This window comes from Venturia canescens, chromosome 10, assembly GCF_019457755.1.
Source record: "Venturia canescens isolate UGA chromosome 10, ASM1945775v1, whole genome shotgun sequence".
Classification (NCBI taxonomy): Eukaryota; Metazoa; Arthropoda; class Insecta; order Hymenoptera; family Ichneumonidae; genus Venturia; species Venturia canescens.
In genome coordinates this window covers 4,020,723-4,044,988 of record NC_057430.1, presented here as the reverse complement: position 1 = coordinate 4,044,988, position 24,266 = coordinate 4,020,723, and the positions used below count along the sequence as shown (strand labels likewise).

At 36.6% G+C, this 24,266-nt stretch overlaps 1 protein-coding gene across 1 annotated transcript in view; it reads left to right on the top strand.

Annotated features, from left to right (window-relative positions):
- The first annotated feature begins 584 nt into the window (after window positions 1-584).
- Afg3l2 (AFG3 like matrix AAA peptidase subunit 2) overlaps window positions 585-24,266 on the top strand; it is a 137,846-nt gene continuing 114,164 nt past the window's right edge. The window contains exons 1-3 of the mRNA XM_043429988.1: window positions 585-815; window positions 1,270-1,697; window positions 3,271-3,364. Coding sequence (XP_043285923.1) covers window positions 729-815; window positions 1,270-1,697; window positions 3,271-3,364 — 609 coding nt within the window. The 5' untranslated portion in view covers window positions 585-728. The remainder of the gene's footprint in view (window positions 816-1,269; window positions 1,698-3,270; window positions 3,365-24,266) is intronic.

The window sequence follows — 24,266 nt, the reverse complement described above, 5'->3', positions numbered from 1 at the left end:
CACAATTCTAAACACACCTATCTAACGCTTGTAGCGTTTACAACGCCAAGTCGAATGCAAAATAGTGCTATTAACGCTGTCAGCGTCCAAATAGAATGTATATCCTACGTTTACACACCGCCCTTTTAGTCCAGTTTGTAGTTTGTATATCTATGTAGATATAACTAAACCGGAATAAGAGTTTACACGTCCGTAAATACAAAATCGGAATAAAAGCGCCGTGTAAACTTAGTTCATAACGTACTTGTCCCGATGAAACTCAAATGCTCGTTTTCTTCAACGCAGTTCTCAAACTCAGTTCAATTTTTTTAAATATAGTTTCGAGATAGGATGAACCGAGTTTAAACTCAGATTAACGTTGGAGAAAACGGGCATAATCGAGGAGCCTCTTGATATTTTTGGCCAATAATTTGCACCAAAGTTTTGTTTGTTCGATTATAAAATAACTAATGACTACTTATCTTTTTAATTACATTACTGATCGTCACTGAACTACCATTGAAAGATATTATTAATACAAAATCAGAAAAGTGCAAGTCTTTCGGTCAAGTTCGGAGGTAATAAATCAGTACATACTCAAGCTCAATGCGCCGGTAGCGGTCGGTACTTCAAGCTGCGTCGACTTCGTCGTGTGCTTGTGCATCGAGAACGTGTATTTCGATAAGACGGAACGATAGAATTTCATCATTCACTTTATAACATACAACTAAATCATTTATGAATTTACGATGGCTCATCAGTTATTGTCGTCAGCAAATAAAATAGAAAGGTTAATACTCAATTCTGTGCAAAAAGGGCGGCTTGATTGTCATCAGGTGAGTTCAAATCTTAATACAACTTCTAACCTCAACTATACTTATGATATAACTAGTAGTGGGCGCCTCTGAAATGTATCAGAATGATTAAATATTGTGCAATTACTCGTCATTAAATTCACATTGTTTCTCCTTTTTCTATCCTTATGCAATTCTAATGTTGAGTGATTATTTCAAATGTCATTGATTTGTAGTCTATATGTCACGATCACTGTTCAATTTTAATACTGGAATATACCCTCCTAGATCAATATCTAAATGAAATAAGAAACTGGCTACTGTGTTTTGAGAAATAATTAATTTGTATCAATTTTTTGACAAAAATATACATTACACAAAGATTTGAAGCATTGAATGGCTTCATTATGATGATTAATATTGTGGTCAATTTTCGATCTTCTGATCAAAATAAACGTAACACCAAGTGGTGCAATTGTCCTTTAATTTTTTTAAGCTCCATCGCACATTGTCGATATTGAAAAATGGCTCAAATCTTGCATTTCTGGACCGATTGAGTCAGCAATGGAGACTTTTCATTGAAAAACCACCAAAAGGGTTTGAAAAGTTTTTCAAGCCAAATGGACCTAAGGAATCTTCAAAGCCTGCTGAGGTCAAACAGCCAAAAACTTCAGAAAGCAAACGAACTTCGTCCTCTGGGAAAACTTCCTCGGACACCAAACAAAATATTAATCCCTTTTCGTTTGGTGCTTTTGGTCCCAGTGCCAAATCTGGGCCTAGTGGTAGTAGTGGCAAACCTCTTGAAGGTGGAGATAAAGAGAAATGGATGGTCATAGGGATCATTAGTCTACTTGGTCTCTTTGGTGCTGTCTCACTGTTTGATGTGGGTAATAAAGAAATTACTTGGAGAGAATTTGTGTACAGGTAATTGCAGTTTTTCAAATTAATTATTTTTCTAGATTAATATTTTGGCAATGGCACTCACCTTTAATTCCAATTCATTCTGAAAGTCATGCTCTACCTTGTCATGAGTTATTTCTATACATAATTATATGAGATGCTCTTTTAAAGTTTCAAAGATATAGGGGATTTTGTATAAAAATGATAGCATATGAATGTACATATTGCATCTATTGTTGAATCTGTTTCTTTTCATATTTTGTTATCGTTTCCTTGATGTTTTTATAAAAATAAAAAAAAATCAAAACAAATTTGCAAATTATAATTACCAAGTTTGATTTTTCCACTTGGTGCTAGGGAAAACAAATTCAATAACTAGAATTTTCAAAATTTTTTACTGTTTTTCCTTCATTTTTTTATAGATACATGACTTTTGGAAACATTCGTTATTTGTTGGATAAATTTTTATTGTGGTTGAAATATATCTAGATATATTACATATACATAACTCATTATATATGTAGATAGCCTATATAAAAACTTTTATATACCCATAAATAGTAAGAGCACTCTATATAATAATATAAGAAACTACTCGAACGACGCTGAAGTTTGCAACATTGGAGTCCAATGAAATGAATGAAAAAAATATGTGTAATCCACCAATTTTTTATTTCACAAAGTATCGGTGCAGTTTGAAAACCTACGAATTGCAAATTCAGCAGGGAACGAAATTGGAGGGTTTTATAGATCATTTTGTCGGACTCCAATGTTGCAAACTTCAGCATCACCCATTCGAGATGATGCCCGAAAGGTTTCAAAATAATTGAAATCGAATGCGAGTACCATTTTCTCAATATTTACCATGCATGTAAAAATAAGATGACATCCACTTTGCCATGAAAATTATTTTTAATATATTTATTGAAATCGAGAAGTTGACACGTCTCTAGATATACTACTGATTAGAATTTTGGTATACTAACTAAATTTTCCAAGGGTACGGAAAATTAGATATCAGGATCAAAAAAATTATTATCCAGTCCAACAAACGGCATTTCAAAAAAGATATATTTAGCATTTTTCATGTTATTCTCTTACGGTTTTTTTATTTTTTAAAATTGATAATTAATGAATTGGCGGGAATTTGATTTCATAAACGAAAAACGGTCTGACGCTTTTACTTCATTGAGGAGCAAGGGAAGAACTTTTATTTTTTTCCACAGGGATATTTTTTTTGTTTTGAGGAAGAAAATAAAAAAATTCAATTTTCATACCATCAAGTCTGTGGAAAAATCATAGAATTCGATCATCCAATTCTATGGAAAAATCCATAAGTCTTGATTCAAAAATCGTCTGAAACAAAAAACTTTTTTAATATTCTTTCCTTGAAGAATTCTACTTTTAATCAAAATTAGACGACATCATGTGAATTATGTAAAAACTGATACATTTTTGGCCAACGAAGATATTAGGGTATTAATCATGCTTATTCTATTCACAGTTTTTACAAGGTACAACTTGGTTTCTAGTACATTTGCGCATTTATCTTGAAATCAATTGATATCGTGCTTTACTTTGTTGTTTTTTTCTACAGTTATCTCAATAAAGGAATTGTTGAGAAATTAGAAGTTGTCAATAAGAAGTGGGTTCGAGTGAGATTGCTACCGGGCCACAGTGTCGATGGGTCGGTGAGTTTTTGTTACTATACTCTAAACTTGGTCTTGTTTAAGTACAATAGAAAGTTTTTTTTATTATATTTGTAGTATAAAGTTCTATTTTATTTGTAAATGTAAGAGATAACAAATAGTCCCTTTTTATACATCTGTGAAGGCCGTAAGCGACCAACAATGGCTAATCTTTCCCTACATGGATACTGTTAATTTTTTTTTCTATCTGATAGTTTGTAATATAACTTACAAATTGCTTAAATGCTGACCCTTGATTTAGCAAGTAGCTGACTATTTTAATATAAAAAAAAGAAAAGATCGAAAATAATGGCTCATTTCTCATGAGCTCAATTGATTTTCTCAACATAAATATCGTATAAACATATAAATATTGTAGCTACTAATGTGACACAATTGTGGAAAATAGAATGGAATTAGAAGATTAACTCCGCGAGATTTGGATCGCCAATTCCAAATTCTAAGTGTTAGAGAAGCTGACGTTATAAAAATTGCGATAGATTAACTGTAATCTTGGAATTCTTCACTAACTCATGCTTGATTGAGATTCTATCTCAGTGAATATGAACGAGGTGGGCATTTCATACACAAAACGTCAGAGAAGCTGACGATAAAAAATATGCGGGAACTGGAGATGTGGGAGGTTCGACTACTAGAGTCCGAGCAATTTTGGTTAAACTTCCACCACTTCAATTGTTCGGAAGAGAGTTAATAACAAATTTGTGGGCTGCGCAAGCCAGCTGCGCTATCACGAAAATATTCGTACCGAAGAAGTATCATTTCTAAATTTGATATTTGAAGTGTATCTCAAAAGCTGTCTGACAGGTGTCGACTAGCGCGAAGATGTTAGGAGGAAACTAGCCGCTAACAAAGGACGGAGCTATGAAGGAAGTTCATCTGGTACCGAGTTAGTCAAAAGAATAGTATATTATACACCTAGGGAGGGAAAATATACTACTTCAAACCGCGGGCAGAATTGTCACCCGAGCCGAAGGCGGGGGTGATAAGCACGCGGTTTGAGGTGGTCTAATTTCACTCCCTGGAGTGTATACGATTTCTCTCCCTGGATTTTCTGGGTTTTTCCGTCCGACGCAGGCGGAATTCGGCCCGGAGGGCAGAAAAAATTATTGCGATTAGCGTAGTAGGTCCAGTGAGTTTAGCAACGCCGCGACCTCGTAACTTGTTCTGTCTATACAGCTGTTATTGACAGAATTTTTCACGCGCGTTCATGTCATAATTAGTGTTTAAACCGCTGGCATAATTGAAACATGGCTGAAATGTCTAAAGAAACAAGTTTTTATTAATTACATTAATATTTTCTCACCCGTCCTTCATATTTTATTGGAAGTCCCTAGTGTGAGTTGCGTAGATCGAAAAACGTAATTTCCGGTTTCAAAAAACGCGCGATTGCAACGTTGCCATTATGAAAGTAACATATTCCCAATAGTCACCATTTCGGGAAAAAATCATTAATTGCGAACTTTATAAGTATTAAATGGATTTTATGAAGTTGTAAACATATTCTTCAGATATTTTTCTATCACTCATGGAACTTTCTGCAAGAACTGTTTGTTAATGTCTGCAAATTTCATATATAAATATTAGGGTGGTCGTTATTTGAGGTCAAAAATTTATTTTACCCTTTCCGTCCCCTAAATCAGTTCGAAATACATAAAAAGTAATGCTGTAATTTTTTCAGATTTTTAAAACAAAGTTTAACCCTTAACCACACGGGTTAATGTTTTCCATTTAAAGTACATGGGGTTTTCCTGCATTTGCGATCACTATTTTACTGTGAGCCTAAATGTGTTTGTAAAATCTTGAAATATTCAGAAATCAGTTCCCAACCATGTTGCTACACGGATAAAATTTTCAAAATCCCTACCCTCAATGTCGCGGAAAAAGGTGTTCGCCCATTACAACGGAATACTCACACGGAATGAACAACAAATACAGTTTATTTTACAAATTTTAAGTGAATATTGAAAAAATAATCCAGACGTAAAAAAGGAGACAATAATCAAGAATTCGTTACTCGTTTAGAAAATGATTCTATTTTAAATGCATTAATGAGATCATGGCCACTATTTAAAAATCTGCAGAAAATTCTGATTTTTTTACACAGCATAGAAAAATATTCAAACATGACGGTAAAAAAAATTGAGGGGAGGTTACCGAACATTTAAGCGAGAAAATAAATATTCAAAATAGGACATCGTAGTGGCAGTAAATGGATCGTGATTTTTAAATCAAATTTAAGGGATCGTAAATGCTGGAGAAAAAAAATTAAATCATATACGTATTCGTTGAACTTGTTAATGGCGTTATAAAAATGTCAGGTCTCCGAAACTTTTAGAATGAAATCGTAAATTAACTATGATGCGTCGTTGAATACTAGGTTCGGTACGACATCGGCAACACCGCTCTATCAGCTGTTTATATATATGTATATCGACGTTTATCGTGTTTAGTTGTGACGTGCTTACATTAGTGTATCGGTACTGTATAGGCGTGTATACTTTCTCGGTATAATTAATAGAAAAATATTTTTTGTTTATATTTATACAAATATTGTAATAACAAAAATATTTGTAATCACAAATAATGACGTAACCTCAAATTTTGAAATAAGATTATTTAGAGTCGCGGCAGTCTATTTGATAGCTCACTTGTAATCAATGAAAATCAGTTACAAACAGTTGTAAGCGTGAATATTTATTTCAAAACAGTTGACTTACAATAGAATTTTTAAATAAAATATTAACAAATACATGCGTAATATAAAAACAGAGATCAGTGTGTATCACAAATTTTTGATATTGAAATGGAGAGAATTTTATCCAGTTCATGAATGACTTTGAAGCTCAGAGAGTTTGGAAATCACTTTTGCGAGTATCGCTTTATTATTTGTCACTCGAACTACGCCATTCACTATTTCTGTCAATAAAGACCTGACACCAGCTTCACCACTGTCGTTGAAAATTTTCGTGAGCGCTGAGATTGCGATGCCAGCTTTTGCTATTTTCCTGATCATCCCGCGACTAATTGCACCTACTAATGGTTGCAATGTTGCTACGTTTGCTGTCGCGATTGTTTTAATTTTTTGATCCCTCAAAATTTTGCCGAAACTTTTTGTTGCCTGTAAAAGTATTGTAGCTTTGTCATTCAAAGTATTGACAAGTTGGTTCAGAGTGAGAACATCGGACATTGCATTGTGTGCTCGATTGTGATGATGTCCATCAGGGTTTAATAAAGCTGTTGCCAGATTTTCTTGACTGTATGATTCACGTTTTGATAAAACTTTTTTGAAAACGTCCAGAGTATCGACAAAGTCTGCAACAACTGCTCGGTACTCAGACATCAAATTTAGTTTTTCCATATTCCTCAGGATAATTGGGAAATCGAATCTGTAAAAACGTGCAATGTTTTCACAAAGTAATAAATTATGTTTTTAATGGAGTAATTACCGAGTCCCATTATGAACCAATAAAATAATTGGCCCCTGCCTCTGGAATCCGCTCAAGTATCGCAAAAAATTGCTCAAAGCTGTTTGAAGCGATACTGTTGTCTGCTTTTCATCATCGAGGAACAATTCTCCATTTACCACAGGTAGCCCCGTTATCTCGCAGGCTCTTGCGTTTATGCCATTCTGAGAAATGATGTGTGCATTGTACACTTGTGTTTTGTGTAGAGCAGAAATCTAAAGAATAAAACATTTTCAGATGCAATGCAATACTTGGCGAAATAATTTTTATTTATTTTTATATGTACCTGACATATTTCTGCAGCACGTCCAAGGCCACTTGTCTCAAGGTCGACGAAGACGAATTTTGCACCCATGTAATTTTGATTTTCATCTATAATAAATTCAATGAAAAAATAAAAATTACAATTTCCAAAAAGTCAATAACATTGTTGGTTTTTTGTACCAATAATTGGTTTGAGACGTACCTGCATTTGGAGGCAAATCATTTAAAACTTCTGATGCGTTGTTCAAACCACAGCCAGATTCATAACTTATGCCTTCTTTTCGACTAGCAGCAGAGTCTCTTTTCTTCCGCAATGTCTCTTTTTCACAACGTCTTTTGTAAAAGTCTAAGGTTTTAGTGACTTGCCTTCTTTTTTTTTCAATTTGTCCTTGTGTTCTCTAAAAGCTTTAGTATTTTTGCCAGGTGAAAGACCTAATCTTTTGTTAATGTTGAGGATATAAATTGTTCCTTCATTAATTTGACAAACAGCCGATTCAATCCTTGTGACAAAACTCTCTGAAGCACCGAAAAATCGATTTTTCGGGTGTTTTGTCGTCGTGACAAAATTGCTTGATTCATTCATCTGTGTCGATCCACCTGGTGCCAGTTGATGAGCAATATTAGCAAAACGATTTGTAATGATCTCCAGCTTGCGTCGTAGTACTGGGTCCGACAGAGGTTTGCCATAGGGTAATGATCGGTATAAGTACGAGTTGCCTACAGCTGTGAATCGACACCAATCACCACAATTTGTATGTTCTCCATACGTTCGGGTAACGATACTTCGTATTGCTGTAGCAAGACTCTCAGGTTTGTGCAGATTTTGACAAAGAGCATTTCGAAAACAACGATTCAGATACTGTATCGTTTTTGGAGAAATTTTGGAAGCCCACAAATTATTACAAAACGCTTTTTTCGCGTGAGTAATGTCTATCCACTTCGTAACGGGGAGTGACGAACTTGCACGTATGGCTGACATCGTTGACGCGTCGCCATTAGCAATAACGGTACCAATTCGTGCATTCTGCTCCTTCAAAAGGGGATTACTGACAACCAGTTCAACCGACATCGATGACTTCATTGATTTCGAGCTACCCGAAAAAAATTTCGTTCAATTGTGATCTTTTGGGACTTTATAGTAAATATGTCTACAATATTTATTCCGCCACGCAAATGATAAAACTCGTTTACTTCGATGTCCTATCAAATATGCATGACCTGTAATTGATTCAAAGATAGATGTGAAAATTGCCAACACGATTTCAAATTTATAATTAATCGAACAAAATGTTGTATTTCAGTATTCACAAATTTCTCGAAAGTCAGTACAACTTTTTGCATAACCTGTCAAACTATTTCGAGTACGCCCAGTTCCACGTCTTGCCATGCAGTATCAATACCTGCAGTCAATGCTGTGACCTTTTCTGTTTGCTCTATATTTTCTACTACATCATTTATTCTATCTCTAATGAAATCTTCACTTTCGCTATGAGAAGAAGGAGAAGGAACGTTAGTACCAGAACATGATCTATTGAATTCGTCACCATTAATTACGAGTTCAAAATATTAATTAACAATTAATTAATATTAACTTATTAAGAAATTTTGCTGCTCTGAATACTTGTATTTTTAAACGAAAGATATAACTAAAATTAATATTCCAAATGAGAATGCAATACATTTGAATTCTCATTTTTTTAAGACACATGTATTGCGGCCCATGTACTAAAGGAAATTATAATTTATTATATATACAATTAAAATTATGATTTCGATTAAATATGATGTTAGGGCACATCGTCTCAGTCAATGCAACATATGTTGTCAGCGTCTGTGAAAAAAAAATTTTTTTTCAATGTTTTTATAATCATAAAATATTAGTTGTTGACAGAGTGAGAGAGTTGACAAATGCCGACTCAATAATAGCAATTAAAATATCTAAATTTGACTTCAATACTCACAGTAATTGTGTTCCTTTTACTGTAGGACCTACTACGCAAGATCCTGGATTCATGTTTTCATTATATAAAACATTGGAGGTCTCAGATGGTTGCTCTGCCTTCGTATTTGAAATTTCCATTGCAATAGCTTTTTGGCAACTGCTTTTAGCAGCTCCGGTGAAAGCTTTGGCTACGAACATTTCATATTTTCGGATCGTGCGCATGGATACCGATTTTATATTCAAAGCCGATAAAATCGTGTTAATTTGAGCCTCACCGATACCTGCGTAACAACAAAAAAATCATCTGATTTTCATTACTTGAAGAAATATTCAACATTCAATTTATCTCTATAAATCATAATAATCATATAATACTCACCGATAACGAGCTTACAGTTCACGTCGTATTTGTACGGATGTTCGTCATGTTTTTTGTTAGTCAAAACGTATTACATTTTCAGCACTCTTTGTATTTTGGTCGCAAGTCTGAAATATTTGATATTTTTTCTGTGGCGCAAAGACAATGCTACATCGCAATGTGGACACCACAGCTCATTGGCTAAAGTGTCAATTTCAACAACTAGTCGACCTGAGCCGTCATTATTCCTCTTGCTCAGCGATTTTATTGTCACGTTTGATTTTTCCTCGTTCACACACTTTTAATGAACACAATCTTGCTGTTTTCACACTGGTTTTTATATACTTGCCTTTATTAAAACCACGATCACATCTTGTCGTGTGTTTCGACATGATGACCGCATATAACCGAAAGTGAACAAATAAATAGTTGGTTATGTGTATCAAGTCATATGTGAGTGACAAGCCATCAGTTTACCGTTGGCAATGTAGATATATCTCTCCACCAACAACAACGTTGCCAAATGAAAAAGCTAACTAGTCAAATTTTTACTAATAACGATATTTTTTTTATATAATTAATAATTACAACGGGCTAATTGATTAGTTATGTTAATTTTTAAATCTATAAATTTTGAGAGAATAATAGCACTAATCCTTTATGATGAAAAAAAAATTCAGTTGTTCAACGTTCGTGTGGTGGGCATGATCTCATTAATACAAAAATGTAGAAGCAAAATGATTTTTTTTTTATTTAATTGAAGTTCTTCTGGTGAAGTTATACAACATTTTGAGGGAAAAACAATATAAAAACTTGGTGTGCACGGTTAACTAAAAAAGCTCGGCAAAGAAATGCTTCGTTCTTATCAACAGTCGCAACATGCACACGCAAAGTAGCAACATGACGTCATGGATTGAAAAAAAAACCATCGTTAAGGAAGTTGAGGCCGTACAGTCATTTTTTTTACCCAAAAAAAAATTTACCTATACCTTTCAAAAGTTAGGTCAGTTTACAGTTTGGCAACGTTACGGTGACGATCCTAGCCTCAAAAAACTGCAAGGGAAATAGATTATTATTAATATAATCTCAGAAAATCTCCTAATAAATGTGAAAAAAATTGACATTATTTAGCAAGCCTTGCTCGTGTTGCGAAAAAAATTTTATCATATTTTGAGCATCATTTTTTACGGAGATATCACTGAACGTGTCTTGACTTCCATAAGGTTACATGCTATTTGGTTCAAATTGTTATTGATTTTTCTCAGCAGCGACGCTCCTAAACTATCTGAAAATTTAACTGATTTTTTTTTATACTTCACTTTATAAGATGCAATCGGTTTAAAAGCGATGACATAATTTTCTTTTTAATACTTCAACTTCCTTAATCGTACAGCATTTCTTCATCATGAAATTATATATCAAGAGACTCGGTAGAGTCTCGGGACAAGTACATTGACAGTCCTGTCGTCTGCTGGCCCGAGGCTCTCGCCGAGACTATACTTTCTCTGAATAAAACAATTCGCGATGGTGGGGGTAAAATTGGCATGTGATTTTCTTTAATTGCGAAATTTGACGTTTGACCTCGAAATTTTGAATTTATTTGTCCCAGAGTTATAAAATACTGAAGAACGAAACAAATTTTTCTCATATTATTTCTATAAAATTCTTCGGCTGAAATGTGGACTATCTTATGCCCGTTTTCCCCAATGTTAATCTGAGTTTAAACTCGGTTCATCCTATCTCAAAACTATATAAAAAAAATTGAACTGAGTTTGAACCGCGTCGGAAAAACCGGCCATTAGAATTAATATTAAAAACTCAAATTCTTAGGGAATTATTATCAATTTGGAAGCATCTGAGCCCCTGGAAGCAAAGAAATTCGAAATCACCCCTGTTAAGGACCACCCTACTGCATCATACATTTTTCAATATTAAATCACTCGGAGTTGTTGTGATCTTCGGCAGACTGTAGAGAGTGATGGAAGTTCGGACCAAGAAATTCCTTCCCAGAGAGTCATTCTAAATATACAGAACTACTCTTACTTAAATTTTTGCGAACATCGAAGTTGATAGAAATCCGTGGTTAGCGATTTTTCCTAAAATTTCGAAAATAACCAACTTTGTAATGATATCTCTCTAGGCTTCTTCACGCAATCCAAATGTTTGGCAGGACTCGCTTGAAAGGTATGAAAAGCGAAAAAAATGAGACATATTAGAGGCCAATTAAGCTAGAAATAAACCTGTAGCATCAATTTGAAAATGGTCATTTTATTGATAGACGAGGGGTTTTGATCCTACTTTAAATCGGGAAAAAAAATTACAACGGGAATCAGTTCATTTTATGCCTTCTTTTAACATACTAAGTTTTCCCTCTCCTACATGCCCCGGAACAGCCTTATTTTAGAAAAATTACTACAAAAAATGGTTTTTCTAAAATCTGTGTTCTGAGTGCTTTATGGCCAAAGAAGTTCGTATCAAAATTGAACATAATTAAATTTCCTACCGAAAAGGTGTTGTACATTTTTTTCCTAGGATTAATATTTTCACAGTTACAGCCAATCAAAATCACGTATCTCGTCAAGTTGACTTATTGATAACGCTATCCCGCATTATTATCTGCTTCGCTCACTACAATGCTTGATTTTCTTGTTCGGATTTTATCACGAACGATGGTTTACTCCATTCTTACAGTTGACGTCTTCATACATATGTTTTTTCTTCGACACTGAAGGTCCACAGCTATCCCTTATTCCTTAATTAAAATTAAGTTATAACATAAACTTAATTTTACGTTTCCTGTATCCTTCCCTGTGTATTTTCATTGAAGGGGGTCATCCCGTGTTGCAACCGGATTTTTTTGAAGGGCGAGGACAAAAACATACTTTTTAACCCTTAGTGTGCACACCTTCACAGTGAGACTTTCGTGCACGTGGGGTCACTTTGACCCCAAGTTATTTTTGATAAACGGTTTAGTCACTTTTTGCAGTGAATTGGCCAACTTTAAGGCTGTGCAAAGTCGGATTTTCAAAAAAATCTTTCTTCATTGTTCAAAAACGTGCTAAAAGTTGATAGTGCGCGTAAAAAGCACTTTCTCGGTTAAATCTCTCATAAAAAATTAAATTTTAAGTTTTGAAAAAAATCCTTACGGAGTTTTACAGACAAGGGTCCATGCTTTAAGGGAAAAATAGTCCACTTTGCAACCGTTCCAAAAAGTGTATTTATTTTGGAGTATAAAGTGGCTATGCTCCCTACTTTTAGAGAGGGGATAACGGTTTCTTAATATTGGAGGTTTTACTTATGCGATGCTCATCTGTAAATGCTGTTCATGTGAGAAAAAAATGTTGGGATCAACCTGACCCCAGATGCACACTAAGGGTTAAATATGAAGAGATTGTTTATTGGTATTTCAACTCTATAATAGAATTTTTCAACTCTGATATCTTGGGTAGATTCGGTGTGAAACTATAACATTGTCAAAATTGATATTTTGTGTTTCAAATCGTGAACATCCTTCAATTTTTAATATTTCTTTACGATTCTAGTTCAGGCCACTGCTCTACAAATTAACGCCTTAGGTGGTAAGACATTTTTCACGTCAAATGCCCAAAATGCAGGAAAAAAAAAGTTTTCAGATTTCTACGAAAATTGGTAACCGAGCGTTTTGAGGTCCCTGATTACGAATCTCAACTCACCATTTAAAAATAGCGAATTCAAAATGGCCGACCAAAATGCAAAAATTGTTTTTAATTGGATGAAAATTGGTACTTGTCGATTTCCAAGGTCAGTGATTATGAATCTAATCTCGAAACGCAAAAAATACATGTAAGAGAAATTAAGGTCGTAGGAATAAAGAAACTGAGAAACGGGAAAAATGGCCGATTTATTCGAGCTTATTCAATATTGGTGATCTCCACACGGGATCTCTGGTCGAACTGTCTCCAAGAATTTACACGGTCGATAATCCGGCCTCGGTCGTCAATACACATACCAAGCATATTTCATACACGCAAAACCACACACGAATACACACACACACACACATATATACAGCACTCGGTCTCGCTCTGGTCAACTATATACATTTATGCCTATAGTTCGGCCACTCCTGACACAAGTCCGTCCCGGACGTCACTTGTCATTATAACATTGATAATCGAAGACCGGATGAGCGCGTTTTCCGCATTGTTTTTATTCCTTTTCTCGTAATCATTTAGTTAGTCGCTCGTGCCTTCTGACTCGTGGTCCGAAACTTCTTGAGAACACCATGGCTTCATATTTTTGGCTTCCCACGTGCCGCAGTATGGTCTATGGGTGACTTGATGATTTTCTACATCGGCTATGATATAGCGATCGTTTCGTAAAACTTTGATGACCCGATATGGCCCCTTGAACTTTGGAATTAATTTGTGGGGTGCGCCCGGTGTGCTCTCGAAGTTTTTGACCATTACAAAATCGTCTACCTCGTATTTGTGCGCTTCTTTGCGTCGCTTGTCAACATATTCTTTATTATATTCCTGAGACCTGACTATATTCTTAGCTGCGTTTTCTCGTAACGCGGTTAAATCACGCGTTTGGGTCATCACTACGTCTTCGACATATTCTTTTATCGTGTCGGGGATTCGCCCGCGCTGATTTACGCCAAACAAAAGTTTCGCCGGCGTTTCGCCGGTCGATCTATTAATCGAGTTATTTAAGGCAAATTCTACCTGGTCTAGGACTTTGTACCAATATCGGCCGGAATCATTATCGATTAATTTCCCCAGCATGGGCTGTAACACTCGGTTGACTCGCTCGACTTGCCCGTTGGCTTGTGGGGATGCGGTTGCGATTTTAATATGCGCGACGTTGTTTTCTTTTACAAACTCGCTAAATTCGATAGAAGTAAAACTCGCTCCCCGATCGGATACAATACATTTCGGTCTGCTGTAATCGGCAAAAAATCGTTCTAAACAGCCGATGGTTTCATTAGTCGACGTAGTCTTTGTCGCGTACAGTTTTACGAATTTTGTGAACGAATCTATCACGACTAAAATGTGACGCTTGATCAGCCTTTCCTTCTCGACTGGCCCGTAATAGTCGATATGAACTGTTCTGAAAGGCGCGTCACCCTTAGGGAGATTATGTAAAAATCCTTCGGCTTTCCCGGTCGCAGGATTGAAAGCGATACATTTTAGACAGTCCCGAATGTAAGCTTTTACTCGTTTTTTCATCTTTGGGAACCAATATGTGCCCTTTATTGCTCCGAACGTTTTTTCGACCGACAAGTGCCCCATTTCGTCGTGACATTTCCGTATAACGTGTGCAATCATGCCTCGAGGCACGTAAAACAATAAATTTTGACCATCTTTGCGGTATACGAGACCGTTCCTCATTTCAAAGCGTTGGTGTTCAGTTTTCTCTAATAAATCTCTTAGATCCTTAATTGTCGGGTCGCGACCCTGGCTAACGGTGAGATTTACCTCGAGTGAGTTGTCCTCGATAACCAGCACTGTCATCGCGCGGCTAAGGGCATCTACATGCTGCATCCTATCTCCCGAACAATGCTCAACCTCATATTCGAAATTTTGTAACTCCAACGCCCACCTCGCAATTCTTGGGTTGATTTCCTGTTTGTTGAGAGTCATTTTAAGGGAGTTACAATCCGTCACTATTTTGAATCGGATTCCATATAAATAAACTCGAAATCTTCGTAATGAGTAAATGATAGCGAGGGTTTCCAGCTCGAAACTGTGGTATTTGCTTTCAGTTTCACTGGTGAGCTTCGAGAAATAGAATACAGGATGAAGATTTTTATCCGACTTTCGCTGGAACAGCACGCTGCCATAACCCCGCGAGCTTCCGTCACAATGCAGCTCTGTCTCGTCACGCGGATTATAAATAGCCAAGATCGGTGCCTGAACTAGCTTTTCTTTTAACGTCTCGAATGCTTCTAGTTCTCTTTCCCCGAATTTGAACGGCGCATTTTTTTTACATAACTCATGCAAAGGTTTCGCTGTCAATGAAAAGCCCTCGACGAATTTTCGGAAGTACGAGGCCATGCCCAAAAAACTTCTCACGCCTCGTGTGTCGCGTGGTACCGGGTACCTCTGAATGGCAGAGATTCCATCGCTTGTCGGGCTAATTCCCTTTTTCGACACATGGTAGCCCAAATATTCAATTTCGGTAAACAAAAATTTACACTTGTCAATGCGGAGTTCTAACTTGTTTGCTACCAGTGTCTCGAGAACGGATTCGAAGATGCGCAAGTTTTGCTCGATAGATTCGGTAGCAATCAAAAAATCATCGAGGTATACGATCACATCGCCTCGGTCTATAAATTTTCGCAAAACATTATTTATCCACCTTTGGAACATTGCCGGCGCACCTTTGAGTCCGAAAGGCATTTTTGTATACTCGTATTGGCCTAAAGGGGTAACGAACGCAGTATATCGAATTGATTCTTCCGCGATGTTTATGTGATGGAACCCGTCTTTCAGGTCTAACATTGTAAAATACTGTTTCCCTTGCAAATTGTCAAGCTGGTCCTCTATCAACGGGAGAGGGTAATTATCTCGAGCAGTGATCTTGTTGAGAGCGCGGTAATCAACACACATGCGTGTTTCGCCGTTTTTCTTCCTCACCAACACAATAGGTGAGGCGTATTCCGACTCGCTTGCCCGGATAATTCCTCTCTCCAACAATTTATTTACTATCTCGCGTACTCGCTCCTTTTCGGCATACGACAATCTTCTAGGCGCGAAGCGAACGGATTGTTTACTCGTTAACGTTAAGGAAAATTCTGCCTTCACCGATGGTACCTCAGGTCGTTCAGGTAATAAATACTTCTCGTTAAATACTTGTTTGACTTTTTGTTGTACGTCAATCGATAGTGTCGGGTTTATTTTCAACTGGTCCGACTCATTTTCTTCTGGTGAGGATATTTCAATATTGGCTATATTCGCGATTTCGTTATCGTATTCGGTAGTCGATTCCTTTAACCCAAGTCCAAATATTTTTAAGGCATCACGACCCAGAATAACCGGAGATATCATCGTCGAATCCGGGACTACCATTAGTTTCGCTCTTTGTGATTTTCCATTCATTTGTATATCGAAATGAACTGAACCAAGAATGGTTATCCTACTGTTGTTAATACCTTGAAATTTATCGGTTTGATCGTTAGCAACTTCGATTACGTCTCCGGGAACGTATTTTAATTTTACAAGACTAATGGGACTCCCGGTATCTAGTAAAGTTAACAATTCGATAGATTTAATTTCCCCGCTAGGATACATAGTGTAAACAACGTTTTTATGATACTCATCGTCTTCGGACGTTGGACACACATTGTTGATCTGGGTTGGTTTGTGCGGGCAGTCCCGTGCGTAGTGGCCGAATTTATCGCAGACAAAGCAAGAAATTTCTCTCTTTGGGAGCTCGGGACACTGAGGTTTCAGATGGCCTTCCTTTTGGCAATGAAAACATTTCGGTGTCGGACGAGGATCCGTTGTATCTGCGTGCGTGCTTCTACTCGGGCCGACCGACGCTGGTGGTTGCCTTTGCGTGGTCCTGTAGTTATAATCGTGTCTGTTGCCGCCTTTTCCCTCTCCCTTAACTGAGCGAAGCGAGATTTTTTCAAAGGCCTCTAGCATTGAAGTTTTGTTGTCGAATTGTTGCATCCTCGCCTGATCCTGGAGTCGCATGTCTGGGATCCCATCGATAACATAGTCGATTATCTCGTCCTCCGGTACTCCTACTCGATTCGCCAGTATGACCTTGTCGTGATGATAATCACTGAAAGTTTCCCCACTTTTCCATGTTCTGCTCTCGAATTGTCGGCGTAGAGCAACTTTGTTTGGTCGATGATCGAACATTATTCGCATTTCTTCCAATAACTGTTCGAGACTCATCTCGACGTGCTCAGGTTTTGAGTGGAACCAATCGAGGGCCTTGCCCTTGAGCCTCGATCCCGCCAAAATTCTACTCGCGCAGTCGTCCAGGTCGTATGAGGTTTTCAGTAATTGTAACTGCTTTACCCAGTTCGAAAAGGTGCTTTGGGTTCCATTGAACTCGCTCAGGAGATCCGAAAGGACTTTGATGTTTGTTTTTGATTGTCTTTCGACAGTTGCCGGGGATGTGCTCCCCCGCAGTAGTTCGAGTTCGCGTCGTGCTAGCTCGAGTTCACGTTCCATGAGATCACGCTCTCGCCTTAATAAATCGATCTCCCTTTGAGTATTTATCGCTGGTTCAGGGCATGGAAGGTCATTTCGTGATGATGATTCGCCTGATGGGCTCGACGATTCCTCAAAATCCTGTCTCCACTCACCACTTGGATCATTCTCTTGTAATCGAGCGATTAGTTCGATTTTTGTACCGGTGGAAGGGAGTCCTCGTTCCTGAAGCTTCGCTTTCAGTTGGAGAACCGTAAAGTCTCCCGGTTCCTTCATAATATGTTGTTATCGAAAACTCAGCGCTTGAGCGAACAGCTACTGCCCACAGCGTTCACAGCTACGCACACTGACTATCGCCGTATATTCCTGTGAGTCACTACACTCTTACAGCAAGTTCGATATGTCCTAATCGGCCGCGCCTATTCGCGATTCGTTTGAGATTGTGTGCTCCTTATTATCTGTCTCTCTCTTTCGCTCTCCGAGCGAGGGTCAAAATAAACCGAGTCTCCGAAAGTACGTAAACAGCACCACATAAATCACGCCCGGATCACGTGGTTTCGAATTTGTCGGTTAGTCGTCACGTTTTAAAATAATTTAACTCTGATGAAGGTACTTGGCGTTCCGTTCCCAGCCTTCTTTTCACACAAATTAGATCGCTTGAAGAAAGAAATTTTTCTTTTTGCCGACAGTCCGTTCTCAGCTTCGCGATCTTCACGATCCCAATAACGATGTTTCAAAACCTCACCCCCTTTCTCTCAGCCACGTCCGTTAGGCCGGAGTCTCCTCTAGTTCTACAACACCTCGAAAAAAAGAGATGAAACGCGCTTTCGATAATTACCATAAAATTCGGATCAAAGTCGCGAGCGAACTTGCGAGATTACCACGACTATTTCGCTTCGATTTCCCCGAATTCGCACACCGTCGATAATTACGTAATATCGAACCACGTTTTTCACTTTTTTTTTTTTGACACCACGAGTTTTCCGAGATCCCGACTGAGTATTCTTTCCCTTTTTTTTTTTTTTTTGAGGGGCTTTAGTTGTCTTAATCCCACTTCTGAGATTTGTAAGAGAAATAAAGGTCGTAGAAATAAAGAAACTGAGAAACGGGAAAAATGGCCGATTTATTCGAGCTTATTCAATATTGGTGATCTCCACACGGGATCTCTGGTCGAACTGTCTCCAAGAATTTACACGGTCGATAATCCGGCCTCGGTCGTCAATACACATACCAAGCATATTTCACACACGCAAAACCACACACGAATACACACACACACACACATATATACAGCACTCGGTCTCGCTCTGGTCAACTATATACATTTATGCCTATATACAAATGATAGATTGAGTTTGGCGCAGCGAAATCAAAACGAATTTTTTTTACGAAGACAAATTTTCAACAAACAAGTGAACTATCTCAATCGACAAGAATCAAACTTGCATTCCTCACAATATCTAAAGTTTTACGTGTATCCCACCTACGAAGATCCTATTAAAAAATTTTAATTTATGTATTTTGTGAACACATTTTTGCATTAAGGTCCGCCAATTGGGATGCACCAAACCCAATCCAACGTTTGGATTTTTTGCATGTTGAGTGCTGATTTTTAATCAGTGATCTCCAAAACCCTCGAGTACAAGGCTTCATACGATTCAAAACAGTTTTTGCATTTTGGTCGGCCATTTTGGATCCGCCATTTTGAATTTGCGAATTTCGAGTGCTGATTTGTAATCAGCGACCTCGAAAACCCTTGAGTACAAGGCTTCATACGATTCAAATCAATTTTTGCATTTTAGTCCGCCATTTTGAATTTGTGCAGATTCATAATCAGCGACATCGAAAACCCATAAGTATAAAGTTTCGTTTGATTCAAATCAATTTTTGCATTTCGGTTGGCCATTTTCAATCCGCCATATTGAGTTTGTGCATTTTGAGTGCAGATTCGTAATCAGCGACCTCGAAAATCCATATAAGTATAAAGTTTCGTTTGATTCAAATCAATTTGTATATTTCGGTTGGCCATTTTGAATCCGCCATATTGAGTTTGTGCATTTTGAGTGCAGATTCGTAATCAGCGACCTCAAAAGCCCGGGGTACCAATTTTCGTGGAAACCGATTAAGCCAATTTCGAAATAATCGACATTTTGGGCCAGGATAAATTATGACGCCAAATGACGTCAATGCCACCTACAGGGTTAAAACGCTCTTTGGTTTTTTGATCTCAAATAAACCAATCCCCCCGGAATCATGGAGATCATAGAGAGACATGTGGGTTCCAATGGAGTAGTTTTACACCGAATAATCCCGATATATCAGATTCAATAAATTCTATTATAGAGTTAAAATACCAATAAATAAACGCTTCCAATTTCAAAAGTCCATGTTTTTTCCTCGCCACAAAAAAATTGCGGAAAAATCACAAAAAATCCGGCTCACACACACGATGACCCCTTTAATCAAGAGACTCGGTAGAGTCTCGGGACAAGTACATTGACAGCCCTGTCGTCTGCTGCTGGCCCGAGGCTCTCGCCGAGTATACTTTCTCTGAATAAAACGATTCGCCGTGGTGGGGGTAAAATTAGCAAGTGATTTTTTTGAATTACAAAACTTCTGAGTCATTTAAAGCTTTGAAAATGGAACTGGAGATTAATTAATAAATTCTCTTTCGATTCCACCCAAAATCAGCATGATCCGTGGCGTACTTGCTGAGAAAAAACTTTGCACGGACTCAAGATTATGCAAAAGTTACCAACACATTCAAGAATTTATGTGTCTGTATTTACAACTCCATCAAAGGCACTTTGATGCTCTCGAGTTTCTGATTGTTGATGATTGGAAATCTGACGACAACTTCAGAACGTAGCACAGAAGCACAGCAGACATTTAAAAAAGAAGTAGCACGGTAACAGCAGACATAATTTTGATCGAAAGGCGAGTGTCAATGTATAACTAGCTGTGATTGTAAAAAAAAGTACAGTTAATAACTGAGTAAATAAAAGAAAAAACAAACGTTTCTCAGAAATTACAGTTTTTTTGTACAGTTATCGTAAAAATCATAAGTCACAGCACGATTGCTGTTGAAAAATTGGAGACAAGTACATTTATGTTTGATGTCACCTGGACAGTAGTCTCAGTGAAATCCTATGTGACACTCATGTAGTTCAAACACACAAATGAAGGTTGATTTATAAGAAGTTGTTCGATCTATTCTCTCGAAACTTGCTTCAAATGAGCAATTCATTACTAAAGGTTATAAAAAAACCATTTCAAACGTAATGAATAAAAAAAAATTGAATATGTCAAATCTTGGTAATGTATGAAAAACGTTCGGTTCGAATGAACAAAACGTTGTCAAATAAACGCAAAAGTGACGAGTACATCGGATGACGAATGAAACAAATTAAAAACGTAATGATATATATTAATAGTACATTATAACACTAGGACGAAAAATCTTTTTCGTACGCGTGTTATACGAAATTTTATATTATGAGGTGCGGAAATGGGGGTTTTGTGTACGCGAAGCGTACGCAAAAGCGTCCATTTACGTACCGCATGATATAAAAAAAATTACGAAACCAACTGCAAATAATTTCAACAACACAATTAAGAAAAGCTTTCACAAATCATGAAAAAAACATTATATTTAGAAGAAATACAAATCCGTAATTATATTGTAAAGGAAAAAAAAATTCAAATAGAACGTGAGAAACTCATTCCTACGGGAAGCATCCGAAACTTGAGAAAGTTCTAGTGAATCAAAAAGTTACCAAAAAATCGCATCAAAGGTAAAAGTCATTTGTTACTCTATGGTGGCAGAGACTTAGAAGAAAATCGATTCTTCTCAGACTTTCAGGATCCCTTGGTATTCACAATATTCGACGTCGATTTCGTGTCGGTACAAATTATGTTTAAATGTGTGCTAAAAGTACTTGTCTGGCCCATCACTTTTCATTCAAATAAAAATCAAACTAGACCTTAATTAATGTATTATTTTTATGGAACTAGTATTAACGCTGCCGTCACACGCCCTCTTGAATTCGGACATCATCCCATATATACTCGGCGGCAACTATCTCTTCGCAATAATTCACTCATGTTTTTATGTTGATTTTAACAAAGTGCAATTGTGTACGTGATGATAAAAAAAACGAGATGGTACAGACGTATCCTCTCGAAAATTTATTGAAATGCGATTTATTATCAGTTGAATATCTTCAGTAATAGAATAGGTTAGTTGCTATAACAAATAAAATTCGTTTGAAGACGGAAATGTGAAGTAAAAATTGCGGTCATTTCAATATAAACTGGGGAGTTAATTTGGAAGCTTGACAATTTTTATCGTCCGAAGGGTATTTTTTTCATCAATACACAATAATATCTCTTGTATATTACAGAAAAATTTGTTTGGATTTTTTATAATGAATGCAATTAAGTTAAAATCTCTTGGAGATAATTTTCTCAATTCCCTCTGTAGACATACATGTGATCCATCAGATCTAGAAGAGCCCTGATTTTTATTGGAATGAGCAATTTGAATGAAAAGTGATGGGCTGGAAAAGTACTTTTAACTCATATTTAAACATAATTTGTATCGATCCAATCGACGTCAAATATTGTGAATAGTATCAGAAGTATCCGGGATTCAACATCTCAGCAAAAAATGGTCCTACCCAAGTTTTAAAAAAAGCCAATTGAAGCTTAATAAACCAGCTATCCGGTCCATACTATGGCTTAGTTGAAAAAATAAATCTACGCTTGTGGAATTGATACAAAAGCATAAAAATTTGCAAACCTTTTTCTCGCACTTTTTCTCAAAATTGCGCAGAACATGTAGCTCTGCATTTTTTTCGTCATAAGATCTTGAAATTAGAAACTTGAAGCTTCAAAATGCGTTTTTTCAGACCTCGATACGACCATTTGTCACTGAAATACATTTTAAACAATTACTAAATCATGCAGAAATTTGATATTTAAATCCAAGTTCATGCTTACAGGCACGTCTTCCTCTTACCGGACATAGCTACGGCTTTGCGTAGATTTTTTTTTATCATTTGGAACCATTTTGGGGGGCGGCGCGATCAATTTTTTTTTACCCATATTAAGGGCCACCCTAATATACACATATATGAGTAGATCCATTGGATTTCGCCCAATTTCTCGGGAGGGGTCTTTCGATTTTGCTCAAATTTGAGTACTTTAAAGTACCTTAAAAACTATCCCTAAATACCAAATTTCAAGTCTCTAAGTGCTCAAGGTCACGAGAACGAGCTTTATAAATATCAAAAAATGACCTTTTTTCCCTTTTTTAAGATAATAGTTCACAAAAACTTTACGTTCAAGTCAAATAATACTGGATCCATTTCCTTTAGTATACCATCTAGATTATAGAAAAACGGGGTCCAGTCGTCCAGATCAAGAGGCCTTTCATTGTGATCACGTAAAATGAATTGAAAATTTCAATAAAATGACCATTTTCAAATTGATGCTACAAGCTTCTTTCTAGCTTAATTGACTTCTAATACGGCTAATTTTTTTCATTTTTCATACCTTTCAAGCAAGTCATACCGAAAATTTGGATTGCGTGAAGAAGCCTAGAGAAATATCATTCCAAATTAGGTCTTTTTCGATATTTTACGAAAAATCGCTAACTTTGACCGTGCACCACGGATTTCTATCAACTCCAGTCTTCACAAAAATTTAGGTGAGAGTAGTTCTTTATATCTATAAATATCCGCTTCGAGGAATTTCTTGGCCCGAACTTCCATCACTCTTTACAGCCTGCCGAAGATCACACAACTCCGAGTGCTTTGACATTGAAAAATGTATGATGCACTGTTTCTAATTTTTTTTTAAGGCTGTTTTACGAAGTTTTCAGTACAGTCGTATTGAATCGAATACATATTTACCATACAAACAGCAGTACATTTTTTGAAAAATAGAATCATATGCTATACAAAGCCTTTCCATATGAATTTTCGTATTTAAAAATATAATTTAAAAAAAATATATATATTCAGTTCATTCAAAAAAACTTTTTCCAATTGTGTTGAACCAGCTTTCAATTTTTATGAATTTCATTTTTGGACGTGGTTTAATACTTTTTTTTTCATCATGTGAAACTTAATCATTTTTCAATCGTGTATAATACAGTTTAAATTGAGCTTATATGAAACATTAAAAGGTGCGTTAATATCTCCTCATTTCTTTGTATGGTAAACAATAACGGTGCAAGGATGAAGTCGTAAGACCACTTGAAGGGGTATGAACAGTGTGAGAGTTGGAAGTTAGATGGACTTAAACAAAACCTCGTACACCTCTTTTACACACTCAGAAGTACTGGAAAATTTTGCTTTTAATGAGTTCCATGGTATTTTTTTTGTACAGTGGTGTGTTGAAAATAGCACTCCTGGAATCGGTGTTGACAACAACTCTCAAAAATGGAACTTCTCAGGACGAAAAACCAAAAAGATTCTTAAAATATATGAGGTATTCTAGTCCAAGTGTGTAAACCCGTGACCCTGACCCTTTCGGATTTCTTTGATTTTTTTTTGCATGCTCACATTGAGTCTTAAAAACATCCTTATCGTAGTTTTAAAGTGTTCCGAACCTCCCTCATTTCTGAACAAAAAATTTTCCGAAAAAAAAATCATGTTTTACAAATCTGAAAAAGTTCTAAAAACACCGTGATAGTATATAA